The sequence below is a fragment of the Erpetoichthys calabaricus genome, chromosome 9 (assembly GCF_900747795.2).
Source record: "Erpetoichthys calabaricus chromosome 9, fErpCal1.3, whole genome shotgun sequence".
NCBI classification, from domain to species: Eukaryota; Metazoa; Chordata; class Cladistia; order Polypteriformes; family Polypteridae; genus Erpetoichthys; species Erpetoichthys calabaricus.
The window spans coordinates 183,421,772-183,449,186 of record NC_041402.2 but is presented as its reverse complement, the minus strand read 5'-3'; the positions used below and the strand labels follow the sequence as shown (position 1 = coordinate 183,449,186).

Below are 27,415 nucleotides of genomic sequence, written 5' to 3'. Positions count from 1 at the left end.
AAGGACGCCGCTTGGCCAAATGACGCAGAGGGCAGTCTAGTACACACACCTAGAAGCAAACATCAGAACTTAACGCAACCTCCTGCCTCGAGTAAACAATTCTCATTATTTTTGGGTCCCCCCTCGTATTTATCTAGCTGTGCTCAAAACTCACCAACTGGGGTGTGAAATCACTCAAATGGCAACAGAAGTTTTGGTTCTTAGAGCAGCACCTTGGCCCGGCTGCCGTTCACAGAACTGATCGGAAAGCGGACCTCAAGAAGACATAAAGAGGAGCACTGCTACAGGTGACCGTGTACAAAAGTCTTAGAAAACCAGTTTATTTACAAAGAGAGCAAACAGAAGTTAACAAGAAAGAGGTTAACATAGAAGAACAGCCCCTCCTTACAAAGAGCACTGTGGGTCTGGAGGAATGAGTGGTGGAGCAATGCAGGAACACAAGGTTCAGTCAATACCTTCGTTTGTTAGAAACTAATTTTGCCAGTGAATTACACAGGATGTGAAATGGGAGTAGGAATCGGGCAACATCTTGTCGTTGATTATCAACACTTGCGGGGAACGCTGTTTGTATTTTGCACTCACACCGCTTCTTTTAGGCACTCCAAATGAAGGCAACACTTGGATGCTTGCGGTGCCAGAGTCAGGGTCACTTCCTAAAGCACATTCTGCCATGATTTACACCCCCCCCCCTAAGTGTGTTTGGCGCGGCTTTGATTTTCTTTTTTTCTTTCTGTGCCATTACATTACTAAGGTTTTACTTCTATGTTAAGGTGGATAAGCTTTGCCTTTGATTCAGGGTCACAAGCCTTTCAGTCACAGGAGAATGGTCACCCTTATAACGTGCCCCTCTCCTGAGGCCCGATTTCTTTCTTTCTTTTTTTAACTGGGTTAATTGTATTTAACGATATGCACCGCAACCCCTTTAATTAACAATAAAATCTCACATCTGCTAGCCAGATCCGTCCCTCATTATGCTGGAATCTCATTAACTCCAGTCCCATGAGGCTGACCATGTTAGTTCTTCACAGAGATTTTTTTGTTTGTTTGTTTTCTCACTTTCTAAAAAAGCCACAACTCAAACCACCAGCGCATGTGCACCCTTCTAGCCTTCTGCTTTAACCACAATGCCATTCTGCTCCTGGTCCCTGGGCTACAGTTCAGAGTGGCCCAGGTTGACAGGTAAGCACAAGCCACAAAAGCCATAATTGCAGGCCCTGCTTCCTATCTCACCTCTTAAAACCGAAGCTCACGCTATGGTGGTCAAATCATGGCCAGCTGGACATAAAGAAAACTTGAGGGACGTGCAGGGATTCCCTGCTTTGTTATTAGCGCATCTGGGAGTTAAGAGAGATTCACGCTAAACCTTGGATGGCTTGGGCTTACAGGGCCGCTAAACTGAGGACGGCGGAGCAAGGAAGGACAGGATCTGCCACTTGAAGGTAAGATCTTGATTTAAGGGAAAGGGTTAAGCCAGGAATCGACAAGGCCCATTTCTAGTAGCCACTATCACAGCCCATATAAAAGTTACTGTCTTCCCTCAGGTGGACCGTTTCCTTTACAAATTTTCTTGGCCAATCCTACTGCAAAATCACCCGCCATAAGCTTCCCACCGCTGGACCGAATGTGAATGTTACATGAGAATAAATCCTTGATGTTCAAATACTTAAGTCTTGAAGTGGTCTATAAGAATCTTTAACCACAATCCCAGCTCCTTGGGTCTGGTTGAAGACCCATAGATTCCTCAGTGCACTCAATGAAGACCCAGTTTGAGTAATCTTAGACCTTGGGACTCATTCTGGAACAAATACCAAACCCCACCACCAATTTTAACCCATAAACACATTTGCCACCACATGGGCACAGTACATATGTATAAATGCTACCTGCCTCTGACCAAACCTGAGGACGCTAAGATGTTTGTTACCAACGATGACAGCCACAATTTGCGTCCTGAAATCTAGCAATTTAAAGATTTTTGAGAGCCAAATAAACAAGATTATTGATTAGGAAGGAATATGAAATGAACGAAAATGTATCCTTCCATTCTTATTCTTCTACTTCAGCAGAAGACTTGGGAAAATAAACTGAATTTGGACAGAAAGTGAACGCGGTGTCCAGGGTCATTTCCATTATGCCAAGAGTACAGTCTTCCCCACCAAAGTCCCAGAGGAACTGCTCCCCGATTTTAAAACAGTGGGGAGTCACAGAACGTACAGGGTCCTTGCAAAATTCGTTTTATCCAGTCAGGGTCTAAAGGATTGAAAAGAAACAACAAATTAGACACTTTTATCCATAATGGAAGACGGTTCAACATACATGATGGCACTTAAAATATTCCACCCTACTTTGAAACGAGCCGAAAGGTTGGATGTGATTAGAAAGTCAAGACTCTTCCCGCTCAATTATTAATTGTTTGGGGGAAAATCAGTCCAGCCCAGAAACCCCAGGGATGACAAACCAGTTTAGCTGCATTCAGTAAATCATCAGTGTTCAATATGGTCTTTGTCCTGAACAATAATTAACTGGCAGGCGTAAAAGTGCCGGGATTCCACCTCACTTTTTGGACCCACTCGTCCTTCATCTTCAAATCACAGAGTCCTTAAACTGTGGAAATTTCTTTATTAGAACTTCCTGCAGCCTAACATGCACTTTTGCTTCTTTTCACATAGCTGAGCCTTCAAATGGAAGAAAACTGACAGACTGACATCTGTAAAGATGTTAAAGCACATGCTGTGTTTGAGATTATATTTTCAAAAAAATGAGTGGGTTTCCTCGTATTATATTCATTAAACTATACAAAACAGAATATACAGTACCCCACCCCCCCACCAAGGGTCATCATCCTCCGCCCAGGAGAATCATGCCACAGCTAGGAAGTGAAAGGCGGCTTACCGTCAGGTACGGGATGTCTGGCGATGCTGTCTTGCAGCAGACACCTTCTGTAAGTGAGCGTTTGACAGGCCTGGTATGACAGCACGCACCTAAAAGAGAACACATTTCAAACGCTCACTTGCCATGCCGGCTTTTGATGTTGCTGCGTTTCAGAGGGGAAAGTCTCAGCAGTCAGCATGCTTCCCGGCACCGGGAAAAAGGCTTCAGGAGCAAAAAGACTGGCAGAGCAACAACAAGAACATGACGTTCCAACTTTGCAAAAACGGGGAAGTAAAAAAATCGAGAATCAACAAAGAGAGAGGAATCAAAAGAGTACGGCGAGAAAACAAACAAAAAAAAACAAAAACGCAGGCGAAGTGAGGGGCTTTGAAATGTCTGACATCACAATGTGGCGAATGAAAGGTGAACCCAGCCTCGCAATGCCTTCCAGCAACACTTAAAAACACAAAACCAGGATTCTTTTGTGGTAGGCTTTTTAAAATGAAGGCCTCTAACACGCTGTTGCTCACCAGCTTGAACTTGTGCTGCACTTACAGATACTTCAGACTGCTGCATTCCACATGTGAGACACTACATTGGCAGTATCAAGATCATCTCTTATATGCCCATTATCTTCATAACTGTGCCCTACCAAAAAGCAGGCCTGACAGGCAGACATGTGCAACTGGAAAGCTGCCACCCGCTAGGACCCAATCAGTCATCTGCGTGAGTGTCCTTTGATACCTGCGCTCCAAAATGGAAGAGTCCACCACTCAAGATGTGCGCTCATTGGCCTGCTTGGCCTTTCATCTACACTCCCACTGCCCAAGTTCTTACAGTTCTTTAATATTTTTTATTGCTTCAGGGGAATTTTTTATGCTTCTTTACTTTGTGTACCTCGTGGAACATTAAAATGTAAGTACTTATTATTTAACATTTTGTTATGAACCAATATACAATTTTTGTTGTTTATTTTTTAGGTGCATCACATTGCCATTTTGTAGTCTCACCCTTTTGGAGCCTGACACTAAGACGCACTGCCTCAAAGAAGGCACCATGTGGCATGTAAACCGATGCCCAGCTTAATAACGTCACAAGGCATGTAAGCGCATCATCCAAGATTACGGATTCAACCACCAAACAATGCTGGTCTTTGCGCTCTTAGTAGTTTGTTTTCTGGTTCAGGACTCCTAGCATTCCATTTCTCAACTTTGCTCACTGTTTTAGTGTCAACCCGTTTTGTAGTTAACAACGTCTGGAAAAAGTTGTTTCCAATTTGCCTCTGGTTTAGCCGACAGTGGTTTTTACCGAGTCTTAGACACTCTCTCTCATTACAGTTTTTATCTCCTGTTCTTGAGATTGTTCACACTCCCTTTTACCTGCAGGCAATTTAGGGATGTTGCCTGGAACTAGAAAGTGGATTTTTGCTGTGGTCCAGCACATCCTCATTGAATACTTGAGACACTGGGCTTTAAGCCACAAGGTTGGCAGCACAGTTCTGTAACAGGCGGCTTACAAAGGAAGGCTAAAAGGGAACCACTGCACTGGAAAAGTCATGTCACAAGGAGCCGTTAGCTCATGGAGACTACGTTGAGCTGATTGGTGGAGGTGCTGGCTCCGTGTCTCACCTCTGCCACCTCATAGAGGTGGACTAGAGACAGCGTAAGAGAATCTCCATCAACAACTCTTCGTTGGTGTCAAGTTCCAACCTCTGACACACTGTGACGTTGACAAATCAGTTTACCTAAATACTCCAAAATCTCAGATTTGATAGACGTTATAGGAAAAAAAGAATTAGCCAACCTGTGTTTTTTTTATTTTTCAATATTTTTGGTAATATTTATTATATATTGATTACTTGGCTGTATTATTTGGCTCAGGTATGAACTGGAAAGAGAAAGTTCGACAAAGCTCAAGGAAGATGCAAAGATCAAATTAGGTAGTGTGCTATAAACCTTGAGTGCTGGTGCTTGGCACTTTGGTTATTAGTAAGTGTTTGCTAGAAGCAAAAAGGGAGTGAGAGAAAAGTAGAGATGGAAGTGTAGTCCTCTGATCCAAGACAAGACAGGAGTGACGCAGTGGCATCGGAAAGGAGGGTGGGGGCTTCAGAGGCTCTATTTTTTGATTGATACACACACACACACACACACACACACACACACACCTGGTCAAAAGTTTTAGAACACTTACTTTTTTCTAGTTTTTCTTCAAATTTAATCAGCTGGAATGCAATGAATGAACTAAAATGCTCAAATGGTAAGCAGTAAACTGTCAGTGATTAAATATAAAGTCTAGGTTAGCAAAAACGGAAAAAAAGGAAATTTCTGAATACTACAAATGGGCCTTCTTCAAGCACATTGAACCATATTCTACTAATATGTTACAAATTAAAGTAAATGAAGCCTTGCAAGGTGAAGCAAACAATTTGCTTGAGTGTCCCAAATTATGTTGATTACTTAAAAATCTGTCTGTGTTAAAGCAGAGTTGGAATAGACTATGTTACTACGCCCTCTGAAGCACTACTTGGACAATATTCCACTTTAGAAAGTTGTAAAGTCCAGCAATGACAAGAAAAAGGCCATTCAACAAATGAAATGAGACAGAGACTTATTACCATTACAACAGTAGGCCTTTCATTTAGAGCAAAAAAAAAATCAAAGTGTTAGCGAGTCCAGCGGTGTCCTACACAAACCAAAGGCAATTGGAAACTGGAAGAAACTCTGATAGGAAGAGATCTGGCAGACCCAAAGTCACAAGCCAATTAGAAGACAAGTTTCTGAGGGTCACCATCTTGTGTGATCACAGGCGCCTTGCAGCACAACAGCTTCAAGAACAGCTTAACAGTGCAGGTCGACATAAAGCAAGTGTCGGTTTCTACTATGAAGAGGAGACTTTGTGCTGCAGGTTTGACAGGGTGAGTGGCAGCAAGAAAGCCTTTCCTTAAAGGGCAAAGTAAGAAAGTGAGGCTTGCCTGTGCCATTGAATACCAGCTATGGACTACTGAAAACTGTAAGAAACTCTTATGGACCAATGAATCAAATTGTGAAATCTTCGGTTCATCACACAGGGTGTTTGCACGCCATCAAGTTAGTAAAAAGATGGTTCCTCAGTGTGAGACACCAACTGTCAAACATGGTGGAGGAAGTGTGATGGTCTGGAGTTCCTTTGCTGGAGGCAGAGCTGGTGACCTCCACAGAGTGACAGGCATTCTGAATCTAAAAGGGTTGACACAGCAGTTTGCAGCATACTTTGCAGAATACCTTCTGGTCTGTGTCTAGTAGGTCAGGAGTTCAGCAAGGCAATGACCCAAAACAGGCTATGTCAGAAATAGAGATTTAATTGCGTGTATTTCCAGAAAAACTGAGGTGTTCTAAGTTCTAAAAATTTTTTGACTAGTAGTGTGTGTGCGCGTATGTATATGTTGTGACAGATGGCCAGGGCCCTTAAACAACCAGGACGCTTTGACAATGGAAGGACCAGGGGAGAGAGCTTTTTCAGGACATTTTCTCCCCCAGACCAATAGAGGGCAGCCTCTTTGGCTTGCAGCAGGGCCACGGGTTTGGAGCATGGAAGCTCAACCATGCTGGGGCCTGTAGCCCCTGCCAGGGGGCGCCTGGACATTTACTGAGCCCTGTTTGGCAGCACTTCATGTTGCCGCTCTGTTGTGCTGTGACCTGGGGAGTGAGAAAAGTGTCTCCTCACTATAAAGGGTGTTGTGTGCTACACTGCTGTCTCAGCCTGTCTGTGTTGGGGTGGGACGGCTGTGCGCGACCCTGGTTTCCACAATATATAAACAGTATTGGTAAGCTCCTGATTATTTTGTATATCATATACAATATAATCAGTGATCAATGTTACACCATTATATGAACGTGTGTGAAAGCTGATGGATGGCCTTCCTCTCAATGTTCAAGATTAAGCAGCTCCAGTGGCATATTTTTATAATTTATTATTTGACTCATACCTTTATCCAAGATGACTTACAACAGTTAAGATACAATTGATTACACTTCTTTTGCTTTTCCAGTGGAAACACTGGCAGGTGAACAGACTTGTTCATGGTCACACAGTGTCAGTAACAGGATTTGAACCCACAACCAAAAAACTGGCAATACTGTATACAGAAAAGTAATTAGTTAGTTACATAGTACTTAACTGGCAGCACCATAACAGAGGCTCATTGTCTTGTGGAATTTCCTGAGTGAAGCCTGGTAACACAGTTAGTTGTATTATATACTGTAATGTATATCAGACAAGTGAAAATTGCAGTTTAAAGCAATGCAAATACTGGATATTCTCTCTTTTGTACCCCATTTCTCTCATTTTAATATTGCTGTTCTGGTTAATGAGAAGGGAGACATATGGGTTTAAAGTACAAGCTGCAGTTCTAAGAGAACACATTCCCAGGTGACATGTGCCCCTGGTGGATACAGTACACTACTCTCATTTTCTGGATGTATTTATTTAATAATATTTTAGCCAAAAACACACGTTTTTGGACCTTGTGAGCATATGACTGGATAACTGACATGTGGATTTTGTGACACCAGTAACCCAAGATATTTTACATGAATGTTTGGATATTGTTTGCTGTTTCAATGTTGGCCCTCCACTGGAGCTCTCTGTTTCAGAAAACTGGTCATTTCCACTCTCCATGAAAAAATAAGATTAAAAATGTTTTTCAGCTGTCACTGCAAACGAGGGGTAAGAAACAAGTTTTTTTTTTTTTAATTATTGTTATTGGATTGAATATTGCTTTAAGTTTCATCGTTCTGAGTTTTCTTTCCTAGAAGAGAATAGTGTTACTTTCTTTAGTTGAAGTGCAATAAGTACCAACAGTGATGCTATAACACTTACAGTACGACACAGCAATTTAATGAAAGTGTAACAGAAATAAAATCAATTAGGGAAAGGTATAAATATTTAAACACTTTTTATCTAACAGTATCTGTTTGCTGTGTATAGTAAATTTACCAAATTTTATCCATCTACCCGTCTATCCGTCTTCTTAACCTTCTTGTCCAGGGCAGGATCGCAAGGCAGCTGAAGCCTACCCCTAAAATAAACGGGCACAATGCAGGAACAATCCCTGAGCAGGGTGCCAGCCCATCACAAGGTGAACAGACACACAAAGGCCAATTTAACAGCGCCAATCCACTTAACCTGCACATCTTTGGATTGTGGGAGGAAACCAATACAGACTTGGGGAGAACATGCAAACTCTATGCATGGAGCACCCGGGATGTGAACCCTGAACTCCTTATTGTCGAGCAGCAGCACTACCAGTGCACCACCATGCTGTCCACCAAATTTGTTATTTTTCTATATTTCTCAAATCACTAATAAGTTTGCTGTTTGTAATGCATTATATGACATTAATATAAAGTAAAAAATGTAAATACTTAATCTCAAATCAAAGATATTAATCTCCTTTGAACACATTCAGTTTGTTGATTAATTAGAAGTGCCAAAAAAAAGGTGTATAATGGCTGCACTTCCTCCCTGATAACAACTGTGCCAGTCCTGAAAGATGTTCACATCTTAAAAGCTTTACCTGCACATTCACAGCTGTGACTTATGAAAAGGATAAGTGGGAAGGCGCTGGACATAGATGGAGTTTCTCAGCGACTCAGACACAGGCTGCTGTTGTGCTTAAGTGAGTGAAATGATGAGCTGTTAAAGGGGGGCTGCACTAAGAGTTGCCGGGGTGATAAGTCAGCCCCAATGGGAAGGGTTGAGATTTCTTTTGATCTGATCTGCTTAAAAACCTCCTGCTGACTGGCATGGGGAGGCATGCCAATAATTCATCTAAATAATAAAATGGGGCGGTACTGTGCCACAGTGGTTAGTGGGCATTATGCACTGCACTTTAATCCTATACCCTTTCGTGATGGTTTTGGACACATTGATCATTTCTTTTTATACCTTAGACAATGAATTTGTGATTAGTGGTTTGATTTTGATTGTATAAATTTATTTGGGCAGTTTTTGCTGCCATCTTTGTTTATTGTGCTTGCTGCTGTTTTGTCCTCTTGTTGCTAGGAATAAATTCCACATTGTTAAGGGTGTGTCCTCGGAGGTTGTGACCTTTGGTAACGACATGATGCGTGTAAAAGGTCAGCAAAAAGTTCACTTCCTATCCAAATTGGCAGAGTCCCTTTTCTGCCTTATAATTTAAATACTCTTAACTCTTCTTTGACTCATGCTTATTTTTTTGACTCTTGATTTTTCTCCTGTGATTTGGCTTATGCAGCAGTGGGGCTCTCTTTCCAGTTTTGACTTCTTTTCTAATTTCTGACTACACCTTTTCTCCTGGTTACTTTTCAAACACCCTGCTAGTTTTTCTGGCAGGACAGTTGCAACATCTCACATATCCAGTGTTAATAGATTTAAGTTCAAAAACAAGCATTTTTGTCAAGACTGCAGTAAAAGTACATGAGTTTGAATATAATGGGCTGTGTAACAGGGCCTCACTTATTCTCATGGTACACTGGGGGACTTCGGAGGAATAAAGGTTGAGAACCACTGCTCTTAACTGGCACATGATCATTTACTCATGTTTTACTATTATTTCTTATATTTTACCATTTGAAGTAGGTGCATCAATTTTTATTTTTAGATGAAAAGGATTATAATGTTTATTCTTAAAATATTACTGGGCTTTCGTAAATATAGAATCCTCCAGAAACAAATATATTTATTCCTAATATACTACAATTGTATTAAATAATGTGTGACACACATTTAGAAGTATAGTGTAATTTAAAATTACATGCATACTTTGCATGCATACTTTTGCTGAACACAAAAACATACAATATGTGCATATACAGAATATCTGGAGATTTAAAAAAATATATATTAATGTGTGGAGGTAATGGAAAACAGAAAAAACTCCATATTATAAAGAATTTATTAATCTTTGGCCTACTGGTGATCCAAAATCCCAAACAAAACCCAGTTTATACCCACGGTGCAATGTAGTATATAGCCATTACCAGTGCTCGCCTTTAATCAAAGTTAACTGAATGACTTGATCCTACTCTTTGTCTGCAATTTCAAATTACCTAAAATGTGGGTTGTCAGGTCTTTATGAACTTGAGAAAGGCTTATTTCTGTTACAGCTAAAAGCTCATAGAGATCCATTTGAGACTGACTTGTAAATGACACACATGTTCCTTCAAGTGGATTAGTTAATGATTATTTTTGATTAGAAAATGGTTAATGGTAGTGTGCAAAATGGATGAGTTGGAATGAAAGACAGATGCAAATTATGATGGATTAAAGGGCATAAATCCACTGTAATCCACAAAGTATTTCCAGTTATTGCAGGATGACAGGAAGTATTAATCATTTACGAATGTTTGCAACAAAAGCCATTAATTAGTATTTTAGTATGGAAGTTAACCTGTACGTTAATATTCACTAGCTGCTTTGTACTGGCCCATGTGGACAGCTGCTTCAAGCAAAGAGACTTACTAGCTCAGCACAACGGTTATCTTCGGATTTGTGCTGTGCGCCTGTGCCAATAACCACACTACATTCTATTGAAAACGTCTAACCTCAGTTGCTAACCCCTGTGGGGATATGGCAGTCACCATACAATTGGTGTCTAATTAAGAAAAAAATTTTGAATGAAAATCCATAGGCACCATACATAGTTCTATTAGAAAAGTCAAGACGCCTGCATTGGCATACTGAACACAGGAATTTGCAAAGAAATTTAGGAGATCATTTATATTAATACATACATCTTTGAACATGCAGAGAGACTCTCAATTCTTGGTAAAAAACCAAATATATCATTTATATGCAGTGTTATACTTATACACCAATGTAAGTCTATTAAAATATTTTACCTAACATAACAAATGAACTTCAGTTTATTAGATCTAAATTTTAATGCTATGTAATAATGTTAAAGCCATGGATTAACTACAGAAAATCTGAATTGTTACCTTAGCCACATGTGTCCATTTGAGCAGACTGCTTGCCTGCGGTCTGTGAAAGGGAGAACTTCTTTACAAAGACTGCAATATTCAGGAAATGTCTGTTTGTTCATCTTCTTGAAGATGTGTCCAATTAACACCTTAGGGACAGAAGAGAAACAGAAAAAAGGAGTGCTGTAAAGTAAACCGAAACGTACTGTAGAAGCATCTGTACCAAAAATAACACAACATTAATTTACTTGAACCGCCACACAATACTCCCAATGTGTCAGTCTTTAATGTCACATGTAGGTAAACCCTGAACTTGAGTGTCACAATGGATGCACATTTTTTGTCAAACCAACATTTGAGTTAAATCCTCGCTGTTGACTGAACTTCACTTAATTAAACAGTTTCTGTCTGCTCCCATCTAGAGCTTTTCCAATCCCAAAAGCACTGGACCAGTCTCTCCATGAAATTTAAACAATTTTCACAGCTTTTAGGACACAAAGGTTAATTTCCAAATTTCTCTTAACGGAAAAATCCTGTGTGTAAATTAGATAACATTATAAAAACTGTACTTCTGTTTTATGGATGTTCATCATATGGTAGTGATTGTAAGATTTAAAAGTAATCATGAGGAGAAAAAAAAATACATTTTAAAGTTTTGTTGAGGTGAAAGAACAAATAGAGAACAATACTTAGTGTGGTGCAGCTGAATAAAGGCTGCAAAATTGGTTGATTTTCTTGGAAAGGTAAAACAAATGTGCAGTTGGTAGAATGACATCAAAAATAAGGCATAAATAAATGAAATGCTTCATTATCACCTACAGGCAAGATAAAACTGTTCTGCCTTTAAATTGCAAAATGGAATTAGCATTGTCCCATAAATAAAAGCTATGTGTTTGGAATCTATAATTTGCATCTTTGATACTAGAAGTTAATTGTGGCAGAGAAGTCAATTTGTTTCCTAGTTCAGGTAGAAGGAGAATGAAGAAGCAAGCAGTTCGAAACACAAAACATGATTTACTTGGGCTGCTAAGATTTAAAATGTATAACTATGAACTAAGTACACTAAAACTATGATCTCTGTAAAAATGTAAAAAAAAAATGCTAATTACACCTCTCATCCACATAAGCACAGATTAGTAAGGGCATACTGCCAACACAACACAGGTAATCAACAACAGTATTTGTTGATATTAAGAACATGCATTTAACTTTCTACAAGCATTTCAAATAAACTGTAATCACACTATGGTTGTCGCGTGCTTCAGCAGGACAGCAGGCCGAATGTGTTTTCCATGAAAGAAATGAAGAGGAAACACGAATGCTACATTTGTGTTTTTCCCATGTAACTAGTGCCCATTTCCACAGAAATATGTGAAGAAACACTACTGGGGCTCCTTCATACCAACAGCAATACACTTTAGAATGGCTCACTGGGAATGCGACTGTTCTTTTTATCTTTAGCCAAGTCAAAAGTTTTTTCTTTTTTTGTCATTCCGCTTTTGTAGTTGATTTGGCGTTTGTTGATTGTCATAATCTTTATTTACATATTTATCTACCTATTTATGTATTTATTCATTTAAAGAGCTTCTATAAAAAGCCAGATTTTCCCCTGGGGACAAATAAAGTTCTATCTGTCTATCATCTGGAAAAAGCCCCTGGGGACAAATAAGTGCTATCTATCGAACTATCTTGTTTAATAAAATATTGATATTTTGATCTTCCCAGAAAAAATGTTTTTAAAAGAAATGCTGATTAACTCTTCTCTTGTACACAGTGCTTCCAAAATGCTGCCTTTGGAAGATGTCACGGTGCAAACATTTTATTATTCAGTAATCAATGTCATTTTCACGTATGACCTAGCTTTTAGAAAGCATGCCAAATAAGCTTGCTCTGCATCGATTTCAGAATATACGGTGCAGTCCATAAGAATTTGGATTGTGAATTAGTTATTACTTTAGCCTCTTACACCATAATGAAATGAAACAAATTAACTTTTAGCATAAATGTTCAGTATTAAGTTGAGGGTATTTAAATAAAAAAGGTGAATGTTTATAAAAATTTTAGCACTTATGTGAAGATGTCCCTGCCTCCTATGATAAGTAATCAAAAGTAATTGGATGATTGGCTACTTAGCTGCTCCTTTGCCAGCTGTGTGTTACTGCATTGACAAGTCATGTGCAGTTAATCTGCTAAAAGGCCTACAGCTCATTCCAATTGTAGTATTTACACTTAGAATCTGCTGCTGTTGTCACTCAACATGAGGACCAAAGTGCCAATGCCAGTGAAGCACACTTTTGTGAGCCTAATAAACAGAAACACAAAATCCAAAAACCTTTGGTCTGGTTTGGTACACTAGTAAAAAGGAAAGGTACTGGTGAGATTAGGCACACCAAATGGACTGGTAGATCAAGGAAGACCACTGCAGTGTGTGACAGAAAAATGTGTTAGCTTACATATACAGGGTGAGTCAAAATTATGTTAAAATTTGAACCAAGGTCCTGATTCTCTGTGGCCAGAAAACATGCCTGGGCATCACTGCAAAGAGTAGGGAGTACCCTGATATCCTGGCTAAATGATCCACCACAGCTTGGTCATCCTAGCCCCCTAATCATCCCCTGTCCCTTACTGACTACCTGTCTCTCTCAGCACTTCACCACCTAACAGCTATTGGATGAGGAGTATACTGGTACAAGAATGGCTGCCGTCACGTCAACCAGATGGATGCTACACTTAGGTGGTTGTTGAAGTGGCCAATGCTCGCATTTAGATCTGAATTTTTCGCTCATACTTTCCTCGTATTTTGAATTTCTCGTATACAGAGGTGATCGTATCTCGAGGTTCCACTGTATATATATATATATATATATATATATATATATATATATATATATACACAGGATGAGTCAAAATTATGTTAACAATTGTACGGCGGAAACAATTTATTCACAAAACATATTTCATATGTGTAAGATGATTTACAGGAATGTCTCAACCTGTTTGCCATCATGTTCAACACATGTACCATATGTGGCACATAAATTGTCCACAAAAATTGTATAGAAGTATACGCATAGCAGTACCATTAGTGTTCGCATAATTTTAACTCACCCTGTATATATTAAAAAAAAAAAAAACACCTTTTCAACTGTCCTGTCTGAGGTGCAGGTGCTGCTGTGTCCAACATGCCCATAAAGACAAGACTGCAGGAGCATAAATTTGGAGGGTTCACCACAAGATGTAAAAAACACTGGTAAGCCTTAAAAACGGAAATGCCAGCTAAGAAGTACATCAAAAACCTGTACAATTTTGGAAAAATGTCTAATGGAAAGATAATATGAAGATTCACCAGTACTAAAGTGATGGAAAGAGAAAGGTGTTGAGAATGAAAGGGCCAGCTCTTGAGCTGAAGAACATCAGCTCCTCTGTGAAACCTGGTGGAAGCCCAGTGTTATGGCTTGGGCATGTATGGCTGTTCCCTCGTATTTATTGATGTCGTGACTGATGACAAAAACAGGATAAATTCTGAGGTGGACAGATCTTATCTGCTCAAATTCAACCTAATGCATTAAAACTCAGTTAATGGTCCTTTATACTGCAGCAGGACAAGGCTAAAAAGTGCAATTATTGAATGGCTGAGTCAGTCACCTGACCTAAATCTGATTGATTATCTTTTTTACTTGCTGAAGACAAGAATCCCAAAATAAGCAGCAACTGAAGACAACTGCCACACAGGCCTGCAAGAGAATCATAGAAACCCAGCACCTGGTGGAGTGGTGGCTCTGGGGGTAAGGATCTGTGCTGGTAACCAGAAGGTTGTTGGTTCAAATCATGTTATTGCCAGAAGGGATTCTACTCCACTGGGCCGTTGAGCAAAGCACTTAACTGCAACTGCTGCAATAGCTGACCCTGCACCCTCACCCCAAGGGGTATGCAGTAACTGCATTTCGTTGTACCTGTACAATAAAGTTGAATCATTATCGTCCAATCATTATTTATGGGTTCCAGACTACAGGCAGTCATTGAAATAAATGTAAGTATTAAATTTGCCTATTTAATTTAACATAAATATGTTAATTTACCTTTGGCTCCTTAAAATAGAAGGAAGTACATATAAGAAGTCTTATAATTCATACACTATTCATCCCTTTTTTTTAAGTAAATACGCTCAGTTTATTACTGGAAGCCTTTGATAAAAGCTCATATTTTCTTTCATTTCAAAACAGGCATGCATGGGTACAGAGCCATACTAATAATAATTTTCACTTATAATAATAATAATAATAATATTATATATATATATATATATATATATATATATATATATATATTAATAATGTATATAATAATAATCACTTTCCATATACTTAAAAACTGCACTGCAAAAGCTTGTATGTTTTAAACTTCTCTCTCTCTCTATTTGCACATGCCAGCTTAGAAATGCGTAAAAATCTTTACAAGTGTCCCAGCCCTTGATAATGCCCTGATCACCTTCTCTGTATTTTAAAAATGTAGAATTATAGCATTGCCTTATAGTAGTAGTGAAGCATGAGGAGTAAGAAGTGGTCAACAGTTATAATACATGGGGTGGATAAAACTTTTTCCACTCTACCAAAAATCATGCAGATTGGCTAAATGTAAGAATACCACTAAGAAAAGGCACTAAGAAAATAGCCTTGATCACTTCAAAAGTTTTTCAAAGGCTGGAACTAGAAAGCTTCATGGACATGAACATGCATACATGGCGATGGAGTTCCTAAGACAGAGAGTTAAAAAAAAAAAAAAAGATGACAGTAGGCAAGTGTGGGCCCAACAGGCACTCAAGGGGGCATTTCTTGTATGAAGTACTATAAAGACAGATATGTGAAATAGTAAGCACACCCCATGAAATGTTTTTTTTTTTATCTTTACCATATGTTGACATATCAAGATTTGATTTTCATTTAAACATTATCTATACTTAAAGTTGACAAAACAAATACCAGGCTACATTTGCATTCTGTAGTCCATTGCATCATTTAAGTAAACATAAATGCAAATTTCACATTTGGAAAAAGTAAGTACACCCCTACACTTAGACCTAAAATTAGAATCAGGTGCAAATGATTTGAACCTCATGAAAGAGGATCTTGTCTGAACTCTTCTTATTTTAATCTCAAACGTTTAGCTGGGTTTACTCTTTAATGTTGATGTTTGTCTGTGTGTGTTATCACCATGGCAAGATTGAAAGAGCTCTTTGAGGCCTTCAGAAAGAGGGTTACAAATGGCTAGGAGAGTCTGGGAAGAGATTTAGAAAGTTCTCCAAAAAATTGGAGATTATCTTCTGAACTGTGAACTGATTAATCTACAGGTAGAGATGACTTCAAACAACTGCTACCTTGACTAGGCCAGGCTGCCTCAACAAGACCAGAATGCAAGATAGTGAAAGGAGTCTCTAAGAACTCCGGAAGTCCATCAAGGGACTAACAGGTCACACTTTCTACTTCTGACATCAAAGTGCATGATTCTACCATTAGAAAGAGACTGTAAAAATGTGATTTACATGGGAGGTGTGGCAGAAGCAAACATTTAAGCTCTGGAAAAAAAATTAAAACAAGACTAAAATTTGCCAATGAACATGTGGGTAAAGACCAAGAATTTTGGAACAATGTGCTTTGTACAGATGAGCAAAGAGAGTTATTTGGTGAAAAATCAAAGACAACATTTGACCAAAAGAACCTAATAACTGAAAAGTATGGTGGTGAAAATGGGGCTGCTTTGCTACATCAGGGGCTAGGAAATTCACCATAATAGAATCCACTATGAATTCTTCATTGTACCAGGTACTTGAGGATAATATGAGACCATCTGTCAAAAGACTGAAGCTTAACCAAAAATGTACCTTATAACATAACAATAACCCTAAGCATGCCACCAAGGAAAGGCTGAAAAGAAAGAAATGGAGGATTCTGGAAAGGCCATGTCAAAACCAGGATCTGAAATCCATTGTGATGCTGGGTAGAGGGATTAAAGGGGTTGAAACAGGTGCAAGACATCACTTAAACAGCTGAAAGAACTCTGCATGGAGGAGTGGAAGAAACTTTCAACCAGCTGATGTCAGAGACTTCTAGATGGTTATAGTAAACGGCTATTTGTGTGGGCAATACCAGCCATTACAGCCAGGCATGGACTTACTTTTTTAAAAGACAGAAACAGTATATCTGTTCATTTTTTGTTGAATAAATCATTGCAGAATCAAATCTTTATTGGTTTCTTTCAATTACACCACCTTTAGCTAAAGATACTGTTTAAAACAAGATCAAATCTTTATAGTTCCATGTAGGTTAAAAAAGAAAAAAAACTTCATGGGATGTGCTTACTTTTTCATGACTGTATATGGAGGTAAAGGAATACTAAAAGATTACTCCTGGGATTACAGATTTCAACTCGGAAACCTGACATAATAAAATACAAAACAATTGTAAAGTTTCTCAAACATTGTTAAAAGAATATCTATACAGTTAGGTCCATAAATATTTGGACAGAGACGACTTTTTTTCTCATTTTGGTTCTCTACATTACAACAATGAATTTTAAATGAAACAACTCAGATGCAGTTGAAGTGCAGACTTTCAGCTTTAATTCAGTGGGGTGAACAAAACGATTGCATAAAAATGTGAGGCAACTGAAGCATTTTTTTAAAACACAATCCCTTCATTTCAGGGGCTCAAAAGTAATTGGACAATTGACTCAAAGGCTATTTCATGGGCAGATGTGGACAAGTCCGTCGTTATGTCATTATCAATTAAGCAGATAAAAGGCCTGGAGTTGATTTGAGGTGTGGTGCTTGCATGTGGAAGATTTTGCTGTGAACAGACAACATGCGGTTAAAGGAGCTCTCCATGCAGGGGAAAGAAGCCATCCTTAAGCGGCGAAAACAGAAAAAACCCATCCGAGAAATTGATACAATATTACGAGTGACAAAATCTACAGTTTGGTACATCCTGAGAAAGAAAGCAAGCACTGGTGAACTCAGCAACGCAAAAAGACCTGGACGTCCACGGAAGACAACAGTGGTGGATAATCGCAGAATCATTTCCATGGTGAAGAGAAACCCCTTCAAAACAGCCAACCAAGTGAACAACACTCTCCAGGGGGGTAGGCATATCGATATCCAAGTCTACCATAAAGAGAAGACTGCATGAAAGTAAATACAGAGGGTGCACTGCAAGGTGCAAGCCACTCATAAGCCTCAAGAATAGAAAGGCTAGATTGGACTTTGCTAAAGAACATCTAAAAAAGCCAGCACAGTTCTGGAAAAACATTCTTTGGACAGATGAAACCAAGATCAACCTCTACCAGAATGATGGCAAGAAAAAAGTATGGAGAAGGCGTGGAACAGCTCATTATCCAAAGCATAGCACATCATCTGTAAAACACGGTGGAGGCCGTGTGATGGCTTGGGCGTGCATGGCTGCCAGTGGCACTGGGACACTAGTGTTTATTGATGATGTGACACAGGACAGAAGCAGCCGAATGAATTCTGAGGTGTTCAGAGACATACCGTCTGCTCAAATCCAGCTAAATGACGTCAAATTGATTCATGATACAGATGGACAATGACCCAAAACATAACAGCCAAAGTAACCCAGGAGTTTATTAAAGCAAAGAAGTGGAAAATTCTTGAATGGCCAAGTCAGTCACCTGATCTTAACCCAACTGAGCAGGCATTTCACTTGTTGAAGACTAAACTTCAGACAGAAAGGCCCACAAACAAACAGCAACTGAAAGCTGCTGCAGTAAAGGCCCGGCAGAGCATTAAAAAGGAGGAAACCCAGCATCTGGTGATGTCCAGGAGTTCAAGACTTCAGGCTGTCATTGCCAGCAAAGGGTTTTCAACCAAGTATTAGAAATGAACATTTTATTTCCAGTTATTTAATTTGTCCAATAACTTTTGGGCCCCTGAAATGAAGGGATTGTGTTACAAATGCGTTAGTTGCCTCACATTTTTATAGAATCGTTTTGTTCACCAAACTGAATTAAAGCTGAAAGTCTGCACTTCAACTGCATCTGAGTTGTTTCATTTAAAATTCATTGTGGTAATGTACAGAACCAAAATTAGATAAAAGTTGTCTCTGTCCAAATATTTATGGACCTAACTGTATATTATACATTCTCACTCTATGTTTGTGCCAATGTAGAGCAAAGGCCCCATCTACCTATGGTACCATTTAAAGCTACACATATTTCATTTGAGAGTAAAGAAAAAGCTTGTCGTATAGTCAATTATTATGGGTGACCTGTGCTTTCAGATTTTAATGTGACCTAAAGACAGAGATGCTGGACAGTAAAGCAGAAGGTTACTGGTTCATTTATGCTGTATTATTCGAAACAAGATACATGACTGGCCAATGTATTGCTGATGTATAGTGCTTTAGAATGCTGTACATTATGGGTAAGGCACTACATAAAATGCTTTCTTGATACAAAGTCATGGGAGGTTTCTGACAATAGAGGACTGGCAATATTTCCTGGATTCGGGTAACCATGTTTTAATTTTAAGAGTTCCATGGTCACATTTTTGTATTTGGTACGTCCGTATTTTTTTTGTATTTCTGGCCTTTTCAAGAATATATTAAGGCAACAACATAACCTCATCTCCATTCAAAGTACACAGACTTAGCCTTTTGGTGTTAAACTACACTTCAAAAGCAACATAAGGTTTTGTCCTTACTTCTCTTTGAAGCTTGAGACGTAAACCCATCCATATAAGAAAACACACAAATTTAAATTAGCCCTTGTCCCTTACCCTGGCAGCCCTGTCCTCATATGTGGGATCGCTCATTAGGAAGTCACAAACCCCTCTGGTTGGAATACTAGTATTTTCTGTGATCCAGGTGTGTAAGTAGACTTCCCCAAGGACCCTCTTCATGTGCTCACGCGTGAGATGTGACTCCACTGCCTCTATCCAGGCAATAATCTCACTCATCTGCTCCTCTGATGCTGAAGTGCTGCTGTTCTCCTCCTGGTTAGCGGTTGGTTTGGGATCTTCGCTGTCCTCTTCTTCATCACCCTCTTCCCTTCCAGCAGCTTTCACAGAAATCCCAGACTCTCCATCCTTGATGAAAACCTTGGTTTCTTCATGTGAAGGTTTCCATCGAACTTCAGAAGGGGTGTTCTGAAGAGACTGATACAAGACCCTGAACAGAAAAAGTTTGAACCTCCATAGGTACGTAGACCCAGAAGCATGAACCTTGTCATCCAGCTCTTCTTGTAGCATAGGTGGGATGCGTTTATCCTTCAGTACCTTCCATCGTACTAAATCCAGCAGGTCTGCCTGTTTGAAAAGATTTTGAATAGTGGATTCTAGGAGCTCAGCTGCTGCCTCATCTGGTGTCTTGAGGGCGACAAACTGGACTTGATAACTCCGGCTGGCTGGATGCAGCCCATTGGTCAGCCCATCTGTGTTTACAAGGGCTAAGTAGGCTCCGTTTGGGCTAACCGCAATGCCATGTGTCCTTCGCCCAGCAACCCCTTCAGGTAAACGTATCTGTTCCTGTTCAAACATCACAGCTACATCAGTAAAAATTGGTGTCAGCTTTTTGACAGTACTGTCAGCTGAACAGGTGTAGATTGCACCCCCATAGCGACTGGCAGTCATGGAAATAATTGAAGTTGTGTGTAGACCTGTAACATGAGAGTTGTGCACATTAAGTCCAGCCTTAGAGATGAGCAAAAGGCACCAAAAGAGATAGGATCCACGGGCAGCCACCACAAGACTACAGTTGCATTTTTGATAAGGATGATAGAGAGAAATACATTTTATATTGTGCACTGGAATCTGGTCTGTTTCCTGCCACAGGACTACAGGTTGCCGTAAGGTGAAATAGCCCTTCACTGCTTTTAAGTTTACAGGCAAGATCTTAACTGGTCCCACAGAGCTGCCAACAATAAGCCCACTCATTTTTCTCCCACTATGCTCATATTCCCACCAGGCCAATACACTTGGCATTGACACACCCGACTGGATAGTGTTGCATGACACAACAGAGTCTTTACCAGTGAAAGGCAGCTGAAACTGCCAAACAGCCACATCTCCATTTTCCAGAAGCACCGCCAAAAGCACAGTTCCAACATCTTTGCACTCATTATTAGTTTGGACCTTTTGAGTGGAGCAGACGCTCGACCACTCCATGCGAACAGGGCACTGCATGTAATGCCTGTGCTGGTATTCAGACATATCTTCCAGCTTTTGACAGGGTGCACCTGCTCCTGACAAATGGTAAGATTTCTCTTCCAGCATTTGTCCATATGCCTCTGTCAGATCAACCAAAGGAGTCCACTCGAGTCTATTCAGATTGGCGTGGATGGTGAGCCTGCTGTCCAACGTAAGCGAGGCTAGCAAGCAACGGCCATTAGCATCACAGCCCAGTGGAGACCAACTTGTATACTTGAAGCCACGCAATGGAGGGAGGATTCCTCCTTCTGGATTTAGCACACGATCAAGCATGAAAGGCTGGCTCACAGTTGGATCTTTAGAAGTGGCAAATTTTTCTTTAACCTTATTCACTTGTTTCTCAGGTCCCACCTTGAAAAAAAAACAAACAAACAAAAAAACAAATACAAGTAATTGCAGTCAATTAATGAAGGCACAAAATGTTTATAAGAAAAATGTGTTGCTTATTCAGAGATAATAAAAAAAACGAACAACTTAAAAACATGGGCACCCTCATACACTTCACAGGCATTCTAGTTGAAAAAAATCTAACATTAAGATTCACTCTGTTTAAAAAATGTGCATTTATGTCACACGGCATTCCTCCAGTTCTTGAAAGGTACATTTAAGATGTTATAGCATAGGTGATGTTAGGAAAGTGGGGTCATATTTGCTAAGCTAGGGAAGGAACATGGAGCCTGTGCTCGCTTCTTCATACTATGGTCTTCTAATAGACTTGGTAATGCAGTTTACGATTCTACAAAAATGGTTTTGTTTACAAAATTAACGTTTGTCTTCCAAAGTATATGGTTACTGCTGTCAGTATGGTAACTGAATTACTGTAAATGGTGCAAAAGGTGTGAAGGCAGTATGCATACCTCATTAATTATCTTTCAGGAACAAAAATACCACAAGGTGCATTGGACATTTTACACCACCCAAGCCTTCCATTATCCATCTATGTATCCAGGTAAGGGCTGTGAAGAGGTGCACGGAGCGTGTGCCACACTTTGTGCATGAAGCTAGGAGAAATCTGCTAAATTCAAATAGTCTTTGCCCTTGTAACTTCTAAATAGGCATATGATTTGTCAGTTTATTTAATATGTAATAAAACGTGTATGTAGTTATTTAATGGTATTTTACATTTTGTGGAACCTTGAGAAAAAAAATGTTACAAAAATATGCAATGCTGGTATATTAGTATGACACTGTAACTGTTGTAACCAGGGTTGTGACTTTGGAGCTTTGCTTACTGGAGTCGGGAAAAAATGTACTGACTGTGACTAAATGCAAATTGTAATGTGTTGAACTGTCCAATTTCACATATACTAATTCAAAAAACTATTTTTTCTTCTAGCCTTTTGTTAAAAATATAACCTTTTCTATTTTGTAAGTTTTCGTCTATTGTTTAATGATACTCAATATTTGAAAGTTCTTTTATATATAATATAAAAAACCCACAATGACATGGCTGCATCCTTTATACCCAAACTTTAACAGGTTAGGCTGCTAATCAGTAGCCTGATGATTGGCAGTGATAAAATGCGTTGTATCTTGTATGTTGTGTGCTTTCAGTCAACATTGTAAATATACTACTGTAAATGTTTGGAGTCACACAGAAATGTTCATGCTTTTGATAGAAATTCATACCTTTTTTAACATGATATATCCATCCATCCATCATTCAACCCGCTATATCCTAACTACAGGGTCACTGGGGTCTCCTGGAGCCAATCCCAGCCAACACAGGGTGCAAGGCAGGATACAGTGATTTAAAAATATAGCCAAGGCATTACAAGCGTATGTAATAGCCAGTACTGCTTGAAAAGACTGATTAATTTATATTCACATACAGTATGGTTGCAAATCCCCATTTTCAGCAGCAATTCCTTCAGTATTGCAATGGTTAACTCTCTTAGCTAATCCTTAATTAGTTATGATTACATGCTAATACATGCTGGCTCTGAGGCTAGGGATCTGCACTAGCAATCGGAAGGTTGCCGGTTCAAATCCCGTAAATGCCAATAGAGACTCTGCTCTGTTGGGCCCTTGAGCGAGGCCCTTAATCTGCAATTGCTGAGCGCTTTGAGTAGTGAGAAAAGCGCTATATAAATGCAAACAATTATTATTATTAATTGGTTATTAGAGAAACCTTTTCAATTGCATTGGCACCACTGAAATCTGTTATCCTGCTCAATGATTTTACAAGGTATTGGCATTCCTAAAGTGCAGATCTGGGTTCAAAAATGGCTGAAATGAAACAGATTTCTCAAGAAACATGCCAGTCTCTTGTTTTTGCAGAATGAAGGTTATTCCTCGTGACAGACTGACAAGTAACTGAAGATTTCATACAAAGGTGCCTATTACTGTCTTGAGAGAAGAGAGCAAACTGAATCTAATCAGGTTAGAAAAAGAAGGGGAAAACCCAGATGGACAACTGCAGAAGAGGATAAGAACATGATGTGTAAAAATGGGGCAGTGAATTTATAGATGTACTTTGTCTAAACTAGCCAATCATGCTTGCACAAATTTCACAAGAATAAAAGTGTTAATGAAACGATAATGACGGAGAGAAGAACATCACGTTATAGTAAGAAAGGAGATTTTAATAAGTAGTGACTTGTGAGAGGACTCGATATTAGAACAGTCACATGATTCTTTTGGGATGTTATTACAGTCACTTAGAACAGCATGAATATTTACAATACAAAATGTAACACAAGCAGGTTAACAGAACATATTGGATAAGAAGGGAAATGCAGGACACATGTAAGTCAGTGTGTGTGAAGTGTGGCTGTCAGATAATGTAGTATACCAGCGTATATAATAATTGTCAGAAAACACAATTTGCTGCATAAACGTTATTGTCAGTGAAAATATATCCCTCTGTGTGTAACCCGCAAGTATCTGTACATTGAACATGGGTTTTGATGTAACTCTGGAAAATGTAGTGTACAACTGGCCATGGGTAAAAACAGGGCCTGGCAAATAAACTCAGATGTTATTAAAAGGTTGTCATTGTGACTTGGTGATAGTCATACAATACCGAATGGGAAATCGCCTACGCCATAATATAAAGGGAACATCTTGTTTTGAGTTGTCAGTGTTATGCCATCCCTGTAGTTTTTCTGTCATGATGTTTCTTGTTGTCTGCCTGTTAGCTGCTGCTCTTCAGAAAGGGTATGTGTGTAATTCGTTTTTCGTTGACTATCCAGGTGCAAGACTTGCTGCTGCTGATCTTCGGATAATGTCGCTCTGTGGTTTGTCATACGTTGTCTTTGTTGTTCTAAGGCATCTTGCCTGTACTGGTTGGTGTGGAATGATGTTGATGTTTCTGCTTTTGTGTGTTGGTGTGAATATGCAGGCCAGCGAGACTGTTTCTGTTGGTCGCAGCTACGCTGTATGTGCCTTTTCATTTTATCAGGAGGCTTACGTTGAAGTGAAAGACAAAGGAGGCGTAAAATGGTCGTGTAATAATGCAGTTTTGGTCAGTAACAAAGTATGCACCAAATGAACAGTCAAATACCACAGTCAATAATAGGTCACATTGAAGAATTGAAGACTTGAAGATAAGCCTAAGATCAAAACCCTGCCAGGAACACAAATTCCTCGCTATTGTTGTGGAGGGATGTAGTAGTTGTGGCAGTCGTCGTTTATATAGAGCACAGATGGACACAAGCGAAATAATATAAGGATAATCAATGTTTTTATTCCGCTGTATTCAGCTAAACCCAGTTCTACAATTTAAACAAACTGCAAAGAAATTGTGTCTACTTTAAAAGTTTAAACAATGCAGAGCTGTCCTTTTTCCTATCATTTGGCACTTTACACTGCCTGCCTGATGATGTTCGGGTGCATCAATGAGTGCATTTACATGTAGCACCAGATATCAGGTCTTTTGGGCCAGCTGTAAGTCTTACAGGGCACATGAGAATGAATAAATATTACTTGTACATCTCGCTCTGTTCTGTATGTGGGTGCAGCAATGCACTGTATTAGTGTATGCTCCTAACCTTTCTTTGTATATATACACACACTACTACTATTATTATATATATGCTTTAAAAGAATAATTTAAAGCAGGGGTTCTCAAACTCAGTCCTGGGGACCCACTGTGGCTGTGGGCTTTTGTTCCAATCAGATTCACAATCAGTGATAATAACTGATCACATTTAAATAGCTGGTCTTTTTTATCTTACCTTATTACACATTCAGAAAAGCAGAATAATATGATTTTCACATTAATAAAATATTTAGAAACATTTCTAGGTTTTCAATATCTTTAAATGCTTAACTCACTTGTTTCCTATTATTTTGACCTTTTTCTGTGTAGTTTGCTTGTTTCATTGTATCCTAATAATGACAATTAAAAAGAAGCAGAGCAGACACCTGGGAAAATAACACTGAATGATGAAAGGCTGCAACTACTTTAGCATCAGACCTGCTATTTAGTAAAAACTGGATTAAATAACCAGAAACCCTGGAAAAGAACAATGAAAATCAGGATGAAAATATGGTTAAAAAGTAAAAACTACATTTCTCTTATAACTGCTTAGTACATTTTAATAAACTAGGGGGCTTCGCCTGACAACCCCCTTACCACCCCCGGCCTATGCTACGCGCCAGCCACTTCACGTCTCTGCCGCTCGCATTGTGAAGAGGGGGGATGAACGCGCAACCCAAGGAGATACGGTCACTCCTCTGAAACCCCCTCTTAAATGGTGATACAATGGGAAACAAAGTTTTTTTTTTTTTTTTTTTACCTCCTCTTTGCTCGATCAGCTGGTGGCTTGCTGTGCCGTGTGATCTGTGTGGCACACTTCTGTCATGTCACCTATGTCCATATATTCGATCTCTTTTCACTTTTAACTTTTCATCAATATTGCATTGAATTTTGAATCCGTGTTTGGAATTACATTGTGACAACGCAACGTATAACTGCCCATGAGTGAATATCGTTTCTTTCTCTCTACAAGAAATGTGTCTGACGATAGTATTCACACAAATGACAAATGATTTCTCTTGCAGAATTTCACTTTCACCAAACAACAAATCTTTAATTCTCACGGATATGCTTCTTCATTGGGAAGAAACACTACTTTTTTTTTCCCTGATGGCAACACGATTTATACGATCTACAAGTCTCCGACTTAAAGTATAATCCAAACAATATATCTGATCTCTTTTCACTGTTCTGTTATTTCACCGAGTAATAATTTCCATTTGTTTGCGTTAATGCGATCTTTACCACCGTTTTTCGAATTTTTGTACTTCCATTATCTCTAACCTGCTCTGCATGTGTACCACACCAAAGTTTTTGAATTCTTTATGACGTTCTACTTTGTCATCTACTCTTTGTTTTATTTCCGGCCCCAGGCGTGGTTAAATCTCTTGGCACAAAGACTTGACTCGCGAGACGTGAAAGTATCTCTCTGAGAAAATCACATCTCGTCTCCTTCCAATCTTCCAAGATTTTTTTTTTTTTTTTAATAATAGAGAGAAATTTACCAAACTTAGTTTCATTAATTTCTACATTGACTCCAGCACACAGAAACTGGTTTAATAACAGATCACTTTGTTAGGCTAGCAGTCCAATTAAAAACAGAAATCGTTTGGAACGAAAACCTGCAGCCACAGGGGGTCCCCAGGACAGAGACTGAGAACCCACTGCTTTAAAGCATAACATGGCACGTTGAATACCTTAGTAAATATAGTTGAGTTCAAAGTTATCAACTTCATGTTTTGTGCATTTACCAATTAAAACAAGCACTTTCCAGGGGCAGAATTCTTTTTATGGTAGACTTTAAGTCTGTGCAATATGCAAGTAAAATGTTGGTGTGAAATGATTTTTAAAATTTTTGAATGCCTCATAAACCAAAATGTTTTGACTTCTTTCAGACTCTGGCAAGCCATAAAATGGCAAATATGCAACTATGGACTAACTATTTTAGATGTTAAAGACACCCAATATTAAATATCAATCTCTGAAAATGTCATGCGTCTAGCTTTAATGGTTTAAAAGTTAGGACTTGCATTGTCATTTTCTGACGCTCTCGTTTTTACAGTAAAACTAGAGTCCCACCCACTGTTTAAAGCCTCCATATCTCAGAAACTAATGCACAAACAAGGCTATAATTTTGCATGCTCATTCTACTTCTAACGGCTACTCCCATTAGGGGTTGCCACAGCAGATCATCCTTGTTGTCCGCATATTGATTTGGCAAAATTTTATACCGGATGCCCTTCCTGACGTAACCCTCCCCATTTATCCGGAATTGGGACCGGCACGAAGAAACACACTGGTTTGTGCACAATTATTAGTTACAATTGCGTCAGCAAGTATGCAGCAAATTGGAGATGGTCAGTCAGGAGCATTTTTGAAAATCTGTTGATTTTAAATTTTAAATCACAT

The 27,415-nt window shown here is 39.1% G+C and overlaps 1 protein-coding gene across 1 annotated transcript in view; it reads right to left on the bottom strand.

Annotated features, from left to right (window-relative positions):
• Positions 1-866: 866 nt before the first annotated feature.
• gtf3c4 (general transcription factor IIIC, polypeptide 4) overlaps positions 867-27,415 on the bottom strand; it is a 28,788-nt gene continuing 2,239 nt past the window's right edge. Inside the window, exons 2-5 of the mRNA XM_028808569.2 lie at positions 19,597-21,375; positions 10,830-10,960; positions 2,893-2,981; positions 867-2,250 (exon numbers count right to left, since the gene is read on the bottom strand). Of these exons, the coding sequence (XP_028664402.2) occupies positions 2,186-2,250; positions 2,893-2,981; positions 10,830-10,960; positions 19,597-21,375 (2,064 nt within the window). The 3' untranslated portion in view covers positions 867-2,185. The remainder of the gene's footprint in view (positions 2,251-2,892; positions 2,982-10,829; positions 10,961-19,596; positions 21,376-27,415) is intronic.